Below are 12,395 nucleotides of genomic sequence, written 5' to 3' on the forward strand. Positions count from 1 at the left end.
CTGCCGGAGAGGGGAATCATCTCCCGGAGGACTCTACACCGCCATGGTCGCCTCCGGATTGATGTGTGAGTAGTTCACCCCTGGACTATGGGTCCATAGCAGTAGCTAGATGGTCGTCTTTTCCTCATTTTGCTATCATTGTTAGATCTTGTGAGCTGCCTATCATGATCAAGATCATCTATCTGTAAAGCTACATGTGCGTTTGTTGGGATCCGATGAATAATGAATACTATGCTATGTTGATTATCAATCTATCTATGTGTTGTTTATGATCTTGCATGCTCTCCGTTGCTAGTAGAGGCTCTGGCCAAGTCATTGCTTGTAACTCCAAGAGGGAGTATTTATGCTCGATAGTGGGTTCATGCCTCCATTGAATCTGGGGAGTAGTGACAAGAACCTCTAAGGTTGTGGATGTGCTGTTGCCACTAGGGATAAAACATCAATTCTATATCTAAGGATGTATTTGTTGATTACATTACGCACCATACTTAATGCAATTGTCTGTTGTTTGCAACTTAATACTGGAGGGGGTTCGGATTTTTTACCTGAAGGTGGACTTTTTAGGCATAGATGCATGCTGGATAGCGGTCTATGTACTTTGTCGTAATGCCCAATTAAATCTCACACTACTCATCATAACATGTATGTGCATTGTTATGCTCTCTTTATTTGTCAATTGCCCAACTGTAATTTGTTGACCCAATATGCTATTTCTTATGGGAGAGACACCACTAGTGAACTGTGGACCCCGGTCCATTCTTTTACATCAAATACAATCTACTGCAATACTCGCTTTACTGTTTTCTGCAAACATCATCTTCCACACTATACATCTAATCCTTTGTTACAGCAAGCCAGTGAGATTGACAACCTCACTGTTACGTTGGGGCAAAGTAATTTGGTTGTGTTGTGCAGGTTCCACGTTGGCGCCGGAATCCCTGGTGTTGCGCCGCACTACACTCCGCCGCCATCAACCTTCAACGTGCTTCTTGACTCCTACTGGTTCGATAACCTTGGTTTCTTACTGAGGGAAAACTTGCTTCTATACGCATCACACCTTCCTCTTGGGGTTCCCAACGGACGTGTGTATACACGCTATCACTGACTAAGAAATAACACACTAGATTTTCTATCTCTTGTAATTTCCAGACCTAGTATTTTCTTAGCAGCACCAAGATCCTTCATCTCAAATTCACTATTTAATTGTGATTTTAAAGTAGTGATCTCTTTCTTGCTCTTGGCAGCAATCAACATATCATCAATATATAACAGCAAGTATATAGGTGATCCATTAACAAACTTGATATAAACACAGCTATCATACTGAGATCTCTTAAACTCATGTGCAAGCATAAATGAATCAAACCTTTTATACCATTGTCTTGGAGACTGTTTCAGACCATAAAGAGATCTCTTTAGCTTGCAAACAAGATCATCCTTACCAGGCACAACAAAACCTTCAGGTTGGTCCATGTATATCTCCTCCTCAAGCCCACCATGCAGAAAAGCAGTCTTTACATCTAGCTGCTCAAGCTCAAGATCATGCATAGCCACAATACCAAAGAATGCACGAATGGAACTATGCTTCACAACCGGAGATAATACATCATTATAATCAATACCTGAAATTTGGCTGAAACCTTTTGCTACTAACCTTGCCTTAAACCTCGAAGGCTCATTAGGAGACAAACCTTCCTTTCTTTTAAATATCCACTTACAGCGGACAGCCTTCTTTTGTTTAGGCAAGGGCACAATATCCCATGTGCCATTCTTGCCAAGCGATTGCATCTCCTCTTGCATAGCAGAAATCCACTTCACGCGGTCAACGGGTGCAACGGCCTCAGTATATGTAGCAGGTTCACTATCATGCTCCACCTGTTCAGCACAACTCAAAGCATGATGAACAAGATTACATTCTTCAATTAAACGAGGACGTGGACCTTTGTTACGCCTCGGTCTATCAGCAGCAATGGAACTATTTGTTTGCTGCAAAACAGGTGGTGAGTGCTGAACAACAGTGTTATCATTTTCAGCAACATAATTTTCTTTCACCTCCGCGTGCTCCACCTGCACGCTAATCCTCTGTTGTTCATCATCAGAATTATCAGAAAAATCAACAACATCAGTAACATCTGTAGATGAACTCTTATAAAACATGACAACCTCATTAAAGACTACATTCCTGCTATGCAACACTTACTTAGTTTCAGGATTCCACAACTTGTATGCCTTAACTCCTGAACCATAACCAAGAAACACGCACTTAACAGCCCTAGGCTCTAGCTTTCCATTATCAACATGAGCATAAGAAGTGCAACCGAAAACTCTTAACTGTGAATAATCAGTATGTGAACCAGATCATACCTCAATAGGAGTTTTCTTATCAAGCGAAATACAAGGTGGCCTGTTTATCAAGTAACAGGCGGTGGAGGCTGCTTCAGCCCAGAAACATCTATGCATACCAGCATTAGACAACATGCAGCGAGCCTTGGAGATGATGGTTCTGTTCATCCTCTCTGCCACACCATTCTGCTGAGGAGTATATGGGATAGTGTGGTGCCTGACAATGCCTTCGTCGCTGCAATAATCATTGAAAATAGTAGAACAAAACTCCATGCCATTGTCAGTACGAAGCAATTTAACTTTCTTTTCTGTTTGCTTCTCTACCATAACTTTCCACTTTCTAAAAGCATCAAACACATCGGATTTATGTTTCAGAAAGAAATGCCACACTTTTCTGGAGTAATCATCTATGATAGTAAGCATGTAATTTGCACCACCAAGAGAAATCTTGCGGGAAGGTCCCCACACATCAGCATGTACATAATCTAAAATCCCTTTAGTGGTATGAACGGAAGCATTGAATTTAATTCTTTTATGCTTACCAAAAATGCAGTGCTCACAGAACTCAAACTTACTCAACTTGCAGCCATCTAGCAGGTCTCTCCTGTGCAATTCTGCCATGCCATGTTCACTCATATGTCCAAGACGCATATGCCACTGATTAGTTTTACCAAGTTCATCAAGAATAACAGCAGCAGCAATACCAAACAAAGTGCTACCTATAAGAACATATAACTTTGCAGAATTCATATCACCTATCATGTGAACGAGAGAACCTTTTGATACCTTCAGAACTCCGCGAGAACCGGAGTGTTTGTACCCATCAACATCAAGGGTACTGAGAGAGATCAGATTTCTGGCCATGCCAGGTATGTGTCTCACATCTGTCAGAGTGCGTGACATGCCATCATGCATCTTGATCTGAACGGAGCCAATGCCCACGATCTCACGTGGGTTGTTATCTCCCATACGCACAACATCTCCACTCTGCACAAACTCATAAGAACTGAACCAGTCTTTGTTACAGCAAATATGAAACAAACATGCAGAATCAAGGATCCACTCATCATTACCAGAAACACAACCAGCAAAAACAACTAGGCAATCGCCATCGGAATTATCACTGGAAACAACAACAGCCTTACCATCACCCTCAGATTTGTTTTTCGGTTGGTAAGTACCGTTTCTTTTCTCTTTGTTCTGCAACTTCCAGCAATCATCAATATTGTGGCTAGTTTTCTTCCAATACTTGCAGAACTTACCATCTCGTCCCTTGGACTTTGAGCGACCTCTGTCGGTCTTGCTCTTATCTCTGTTGTAGTTGTTGTAATTGTTGTTTCTGTTCTCGGTCCTGCCTCGGACCTGTAGTGCTTCTGCTTTAGATGACGAACCCTCTGCCTGCACCATAGATTTCATCTTTTCCCTCTGCTGGAGGGCCTCATAAACTTCGGCAAGGGTTAGTTCATCACGGCTGTATAACAAGGTGTCTCGAAAATTCACAAAAGAATTAGGCAACGAGACTAACAGTATAAGAGCGAGATCCTCATCATCATACTTTACCTCCATGAACAGCAAATCAGAAACGATCTCTTTAAAGATCGATATGTGATTCATCATTGACGCACCTTCCTGCAGCTTGTGCGAGAACAACTTCATCTTCACGTGCATCTTACTGGTTAGATCTTTGGACATGCAGATCGATTCCAGTTTCAACCACAGCGCCGCTGCGGATTTCTCAGCCAGCACTTCCTGCAAGATATTGTTGGATAGATGAAACTGAATTAATGAAAAAGTCTTACGGTCTTTCCTCTTTTCTTCGTCTGTCCATGTCTTGGCATCTTTTTGCCAAATCCATCAAGAGCTTCATCCAGATCAGAAGATTGGGTAAGGATCGCCCTCATCTTCACTTGCCATAAAGAAAATCTCGTGGTATAATCCAGCTGTGGTAGATCGAACTTCAAGGAAGACATGTCGCAAACCCTAGATTGAAATACGGGCTCTGATACCACTTGTTATAAAAGCGAGAAGCAAATAATGAAGAACGATAAAGGTAAACGTAGCGAAGACACGAGATTTAACGTGTAAAACCCCTTACAACACAGAAGGGGAAAAAACCACGGGCGCCAGCCAACAAAACTTCACTATATCAGGGAGTGTTTACAAACGCCGTGGGTTATCTTATAATCTGATAAACCCTAGCCGGCGGCTTACAAGATGTATATATAGGCGGTGCCAACGATCCGTACCGTACCATATTTTAGTATATGAATTTGGATCACAATACAAGAAATACAATATTTTATACGTACATACTATCAGGTAAGGAAAGAAGCAGAATGAGGCCTCGTCAACTCGTTGGTTCGCTCTGTCGATACGAAGGCTAACCCCCTAGCCACTACGCACTCCCGCCCCTGCTCGCCCTGTGGATGCCGCCAGTGATGGGCGCCGCCCCCGCTCGACGACAGGCGCCGCCTCCGCCTCACCCCGCGTGGCCGCCGCCTCCGCCTCGCCCCGCGCGGCCGCCGCCTACGCCTCACAGAGAAATTTTGTCTTAGAAGACAGATTAGTAGTGAAAAACGCCTGTTAAGGTTAAGAAGAAGACACATGTGAATGCCAAGAAAAAGACGCCTATTAAGGCCAAGAAGAAGACCCATGTGAAGAACACTGCAGCAAAAGAAAAGGCCAAGAAAAAGACCCGGTGAAGAAGTATACATCCGCAGGGAAGAAAAAAAGCAAGAATGTTCCGTTTGCGTATGTTATACAAACATACCTCCGCCACCTTCACCTCCAGCTGTGCAGCCTGCAACTGGTGCGAAAAGAATCCTTCTCTATTGACTTGGTGGCTGATTCTAGTGTTTGCTATCTTGTTAATGAACATGTTCAAATTCTACTTGTTATCTTGTTGCTTTTGGTACTAATTCCATGAAATATTGTACTTGTGAACTTTTTAAATTGTGCTTACTATACTATCTAAAATGTTCAAATTCTGATTGGAAATCTGTGCCAAATTGTGGGGATATGCTGCCGAATTTTTTTGCAGTACTGTTCAAACAATCTAGACCGTACTTTGCACCTTTGTTTAATGGACCATATGTGACCAGAAATGGTTTATATTAGAACAGCAGACTCAAATTAGTGTTTCTGATTTTCTGTAATTTTTTCAGATTTTTCAGAGAAGTTCAACTTTTTGCTGAAATTTGAAAATTTTGATTTTTTTGGCGCACGAAACACCCAAAAGGGTGTTCCAAATCTGAACACAGGATTACTTTGGTCAATACGAAGGTATAAACTGAAATACGACTATTTACTGAACCGTTTTCATGTTGTATTGATGAAAATGGTATAGAAGAGGTATTGAGAATTAAGAGTGGCATAGATACAACTTCGACTTTTGTAATGGCATAAATATAACATGTGAATTAAGGAATTAAGGAGTGGCATGGAACCAATTAACCCATTTATATGAGAAAATATCAATTAATTACCAAACCCAAATTTATATAGTAGTATCTTCCTTGGGTCTTCTTTTTTTTTGTCCACATGATGTTATGATAGATCGAATGGTATCCGTTTGGTATTGTGATGTTGATACCTTTTTCTATAAATATTATCAAATTTATAAGGGCAAATTTGCTACAGAACCTTATTATTTTGTGGCGTTTGCCAAAACATACCGCTCGATTGGGTCTTTGTAAGGGCAAATTTGCTACAGGACCTCATTAAAACGGAAAGTTTTGCCAAACAAACCAGCACTTTAAGTTTCAAGAAGAGGAACAACACTTCTCATTCCTTCGAGTGATAGAAAAATCATCAATTTGTTAGATTTTTACTACAAATTTAGCAGTCTAACGGAGATGATTCCATGCAGAAGACTTGAACTGATAGTCTACAGGGTTGAGAAATGACATGGGTTATGCGTTAACACTCTTAACTATCAACCTAACACCCCAAACAGAGGCACTAAACAAGAGCTTATACCTGAAATAAATTGAAGCTACTCAAAAGAACAAAGAAACCAGTGCCTTTAGTTTCAAATAAGAGAGAGTAAAGAGCACCTTCTGATTCCTTCCAGCAGAAACAACCCAGCGAGAAAAAATCATCAATTTGCTAGAGTTTTCTTTAAGTATATCTATCTCGCTGGCTCAAATTTACCAGTCAAATGGAGATGGCTCCATGCTGCTAAAATTTGCAACTACACATCACTTTCGTTTACTTCTACCAGTAATCATTGCAAGAGCAAGAGCCGTCTCTGAAACAATGAAAACGGTTGTTATCTCGAATAATTATCTCCCGGTCAGCTATCCTTGATATAAGTTTAATAGCAGTGTGACAGTCAGTGCAAACTCGAAGGTTCTTGGTGACCCTAATGACCTCCCCAGGTGGGGTGCTGAGAAGGCAGAATGCAATGGCAAGTTTCTCGCTGTGATGAACTAGAGTCTGCTCCTTCTCCTCATCTTCAACATCGAACATCACCACATCAGTAGTTGGTTTGTAACCCATGTTCTTCATTTCCATGCCTAATTCATCTAGCTTTTTGTAAATTTGATCCATGAGGGGATGTGACTTGTCTCCAACACAGAACTCGTGAACCTTACCACTAAGCTCAACCCAGCTATATGCACGGACCTTCTCAACCCCGTGCGCCTTCATATCCAATCTAAGCTTTGCAGCATCCTCCCATCTGTTGCTCTTAGAGTAGATGTTCGAGAGCATGACATAATTTCCTGAATTTCGGGGCTCTAGCAGGATGAGCTGCTTCAAGACACACTCTGCAAGCTTCGTGTCCCGGTGGATCTTGCAGCCACCAAGAAGCGCACCCCACACGACAGCATTTGCCTGCATTGGCATGTCATTAATAAGCTGATGAGCTTCCTGGAGCAACCCAGCACGGCTGAGCATGTCAACCATGCAACCGTAGTGCTCAATCCGAGGGATGATGTGGTATAACTGAATCATGTTACGGAAGTAGCGCCGTCCATCTTGTACAAGGCCAGTATGAGCACAGCTGCAGAGAATGCCGATGAAAGTATTGTCATTCAGTTTCACAGCTGACTTCTCCATCTGGCCAACAAGGGCGAACGCAGTCTTGCCATGTCCAGTCATGCCAAGCCCCAAGACCATCGTGTTCCAAACAATAACGTCCTTCTTCCTCATCCGCTGGAACACAACCCATGCCTCTCCTGTGCTCCCACACTTGGTGTACATATTGATCAGCGCAGTCCCTAGGATTGGGTTGTCAAGAAACTCATCCCCATTCACCGCCCCGACTGCCTGCCGTCCCAGATCAAGCGCACCCAACCGTGTGCAAGCCGAGAGCGCCCCAGCTACCGTGTAGCAATCTGGCCTCACTCCCTGAGCCTGCATTGCAAAGAAGAGCTCCAGAGCCTCTCGGGGGTGACCGTTGGAAGCGTATCCCCCGACCATAGCACCCCAAGCCACCGCATCCTTCTCCGGCATCTTGTCAAACACCTCCCTTGCCTTGGCCATCTCACCGCACTTGACATACAAATCGACCGCCGCAGTGGCCACAAACACACTGGTCGCAATCCCCTCCTGCTCCGCCGCCCTCCACACCGCCTCCCCAGTGTCCAGGTCCACGACCCGGGCGCACGCCGTCAGGACCCGCACGGCCGTGAAGCTGTCCGGGCGCATCCCACTCGTGAACGCGTCCCTCGCAGCAGCGACAGCTTCTCTGTCGCGCCCCGCGTTCATGTAGGCTGCGATGAGCGCGGTCCAAGAAACTGTGCTGGGGCAGCGCATTTCGTCGAACACTTGACGCGCGTGGTCTAGGAGGCCGCATTTTGCGTAGAGGCTTAGGAGGGAAGTGAGGACGTGGGGGTTGGAGTGGGAGGGGAGCTTGAGGGAACGGGCGTGGAGCTGCTCGCCGACGGGGAGAGGGTTGGGGAGGCGGGAGGCGGACTTGAGGGCAAACGGCAAGGTTAGGTGCGGAGGGTCGGGGAAGAGGAAGTGTAGGGCGAGGGCGTGGAGGTGGAGGCCGGAGGAGGAGAGCGCCCGGAGAAGGAACTGGGAGAGGTCGGCGAGGATGTCCAGCCGGAGGAGGCGGCCGTGGAGCAGTCGGACGGTGAGGGGCGGGAGGGGGTTGCTGGGGCTGAGGCCGCTGAGGAGGACTCGGCGGGTTGACTCGGCGGCGGCGGCGGCGGCGGACACAAAAGCGCCAGGCTGATGAATCATGGATGTGGAGAGTCAAACAGGCACGAAGTAGGAGAGAGCCCTTCTCCTCGGGAGAATCTAAAGAAAACCTCTGAACTGTTCCTCTATACTTCCCAAATCCGGGTTTAAAATTCTGTGGAATCAAAGTCTTTATAAATTGGTAAATTTGTACACCGTTATTTTGTGGCGTTTGCCAAAACATACCATCCGATTATATCTTTGCTAGGCATCATTACAATTGTAGCAAATTTGGCCTTCTTCTTATGTGTAGGTTCAGTTTATTACATAAAAAAATCTAAATATTGCTGAAGTTGTTTGCCTCTCTTTAGGTGTTCGGTTGATGGTTATGAGTTTTAGAGCACTACTCATGTCATTGTCAACCAGTTTCAGTCTTCGGCATGGCCTTTCTCCCAGAAAATTATGTGTACTTTCAGATTTGGTGATTGCGTTTGTGTTGCCTGAACTGGCACAAAATATGTAGTATACATGCAGTGCTCACCACAGTTCATCTATATATAAAGTCATAAACCGGAAATGCAATCCGGCTCCCGGGTGCGTATGCACCCTCTACCACAAAATCATATTTCGAAAAGTCAAAAAATTTTAACAAAAATTTTTACATGTACATCTTCATAATATATGTTCGTTCGTCAAGTTTCACGAAAAACCAATATTTTTTGTGGTCTATATAAAAAAGAGAAAACTTATCTTGTGAAAAGCATTATTTTTAGCACTGAGTTTTGTCTTTTTTACATGATAAATCGATTTTTTATGGTCACATGATAAATCGATTTTTTATGAAACAACTTTGTAAGCGTGTAGCACGAGAAGATTTACATGCGAATTTTTGGTTTCAATTTTTTTGAAATTTAAAATATGTGTAAGATGCATTTCAAAATAGAGGGAGCATATGCTCCCATGTTCCAAAACACCACTCCCGTCATAAACTACATATTTTACTTAAGAATAAGGTTAGTACCGAATAAGGGAATGGATAACTTGGCTTTTGCCTCATTTCGCTAAATTTCCATCTGCAGCAGGCTGTTTGACTTCAAATCATTCAAGAGCTCACCACTTTAGTTTCAGGTCCGTAAGTATAACTGAAATAGGGTGCTCTTGTATCCCACATTGTGCAATCTTGCTTCTCCATTCCATTGTCTTATCAGGGCTATCAGACGTCTTTTCATGTCGCACATTGTGCTTCCTTTTCAAATCCCATGGTTTTTTTTTCTTCGCGAAAACGCAAAAGACTTGCGTTTCGATGCATTGATAGATAGAAAAAAGGTTATATGTATATGTCCACAAAGGAACCAACACCCCGCACTACAACTCGACCCAAAAAAGGAGACCTAGTCTAGGGGAGGATCTGGCGGACACCCCGGGCTCCTGCGCTCGCCCACTGTTGCGCCTCGGTCTTGATGTCGTTGAGCAAAGAAGGCACCGAAGGTTGCGCGTTGTCAAAGATCGCAACATTCCGGTGCTTCCAGATCCACCACGCCGTGAGCATGATTATCGACGAAGTACCCTTGCACAACTGGCGGGGAGCGGTCTGTACCGCCTGCGACCACCACTCCACGAAGTCCCCTTCCGAAGCCGGAGGCCCCGAGGTGGATCGGATCCACGAGAGGACCTCGAACCAGATCGTCCTGGAGAATGAGCATCCAGTGAGTAGATGCGTCATAGTCTCCTCGGATTGGTCACACAGCGGGCATCTGGGCGCATGTGGTAGACCACGACGCGCTAGCCTCTCACCCGTCCAACACCTGTCCAGACAGGCCAGCCATATAAAGAATTTCACCCTAGGAGGCGCCCAGGACCTCCAGTTCAACTCCCATGATGCTGAGGTGATCCCCCCCCCCCCCCTGGAAGAGGGCCTGAGAAGTATACTGGCCGTCCGTCATCCACAACCAGGTCAACGTGTCCTGCTCTGTCAACACCCGGATTTTTAAGTCCAGATGCCTATTATGCCATTCCTCGCAATCCCAGGAATATTGTTTTTGCGAGACATAATAGATTGATATCACAACACATCATTCATTACAACGCATAATTGTCTTACAACAAAGGATCACATGATCCAGTCTCATTACAAAAGTAGATGATCTATTGATCAATTACAAAACACATAGCGGAAGCGAAGTAGCGTAGTAGTAGTCCATCTATTCCACAGGCAACTGTTGACGTCAGGAGTGATCCTAGTTGTCGTAGACGTCCTGCTGTCCTTCTTCCGGGGTCTGGTAATCCTCTTCATAGTCTGGCCATTTGAATAGCCAGGGACAAAGCCATGAGTACTTTAAAGTACTCGCAAACTAATACTAATGTAAGTAGTATCAACTATAATAAGGGGGTTCTAAGCTCTAGTTCATTTGCATAAAGCCAGTTTTATTTCATAAACCCTTTCATAAACAAAACCTCTTCATTTGCTAACTAACTCGAGTGGGAACATTAGTGTCATTCCCACAACTCAGTTGTGATTCAAAGTCAAAGTCACCTTTCAATTCAAATCACAAGTCACCATTCACCTTTTCAAGTTCAAAAATCCAAGTCCCCTTCACATGTCACATTTTGAAAATGGTCTGATGTTGGAACTTTTTGGCCTTTCCAACCGTCCATAACCGTGGACGCGGCTATTCGAATAGATCTACACTCTGCAGAGGTCGTACACTTGTGCCACAACATTTGCAATAATCCGTCAGGGTTAACTGGCCCTGATTTACCACACTCCGTGTGCGGACTACCAACCATAACCTTTCACTTACATATCCTAGTATAGGCATCTCTCCCCATGAGCTTGGCCTCCCGGTGAAAACCAACTGTTAACCCGAGGGATGCACAGCTTGGGCCGGACATTCACCTCATTTCACGTCATTTCATATCACTTCACTTTTGTAGAGGCAGCCTCCAGCATAACCCCGATGACGCTTGTTTAGAGGGAACCCATACTAAGATACATAAACTTCTAGTTAAGCCCTACCCATATCAGGTATTGTGGGGGTACTTGCAAAATTGGAATGGTATCGCATCCGAACCCAACCATCAGTTTTCGTAAAATTCACCAAGTCATTCACCAGTCATATTCACCTTCAAAAATCTTTCAATAGAATGACTCCTCATTCCAAAGTTTTTCAAAGTCATTTCACAAGTTCCCATCTAGAGTAGTCAATTTTATTGGTTAGCACTAGCAACTAGTCATGAGGGGTGCTAACTTAGCTTATAGCTTTCTAGGCTAGGTTTGATACTCTTGTACTAATCCAATACTAACCAAGTGAAATCATAAATCAGAAAGTACTTTGATGAAACAAAAGTAAATAAAGCTTGTAAAGTAAAACTGGGAAATAGGATCATAAGCATAAAGTAAATGGGGTAATGCCTTGCTCAATAGTGAGCTGTGCATTCTGGCAAGAGTTTTATCTCGCAAGAATATAAGCTTGCTAGAGTGTTAGCTTGCATTGGTAATAGCTGGCAATAATATAGCTTGCCTTGAGTGGTGTACTGATCAAAGTGGTCTTCCTCTTCCTGGAAGTAGACTTCCTCCTCCTCTTGATACTCCTCGGTACTAGCGTCTAAAATACGAATACGAGGATACAATCACCAAACAATTCATTGGCTATTCCAAACATCACATATATTCACACAAACTATTCTATTCACACAATTAATAAAATTTGGTGCATTGGTGGTCTTGCTTTGAGGAAAAAAAAATAATTTCCTCTCATTTTATATGTAAATGATAGTTTCCATATAGTTCTTGAGGAATAATTTCCTCTCATTGAATCTTCTTTAAGATTTAATTTCTCAAACCATCACACATGAATTTAGGTTGACCTAAGTCAACCATTCATCATCATCATTTGAGAAAATGATTTAAATGAGGTAGGGGT

The 12,395-nt window shown here is 43.7% G+C and overlaps 1 protein-coding gene across 1 annotated transcript; it reads right to left on the minus strand.

Annotated features, from left to right (window-relative positions):
- Positions 1-6,428: 6,428 nt before the first annotated feature.
- Positions 6,429-8,579, minus strand: LOC127300089 (putative pentatricopeptide repeat-containing protein At3g08820). Its single transcript, XM_051330165.1, has one exon. The coding sequence runs from the start codon at positions 8,533-8,535 to the stop codon at positions 6,559-6,561; it is 1,977 nt and encodes a 658-aa protein (XP_051186125.1). The 5' UTR covers positions 8,536-8,579; the 3' UTR covers positions 6,429-6,558.
- Between the last annotated feature and the right edge of the window lie 3,816 nt (positions 8,580-12,395).

The sequence above is a fragment of the Lolium perenne genome, chromosome 5 (genome assembly GCF_019359855.2).
Source record: "Lolium perenne isolate Kyuss_39 chromosome 5, Kyuss_2.0, whole genome shotgun sequence".
NCBI lineage: Eukaryota > Viridiplantae > Streptophyta > Magnoliopsida > Poales > Poaceae > Lolium > Lolium perenne.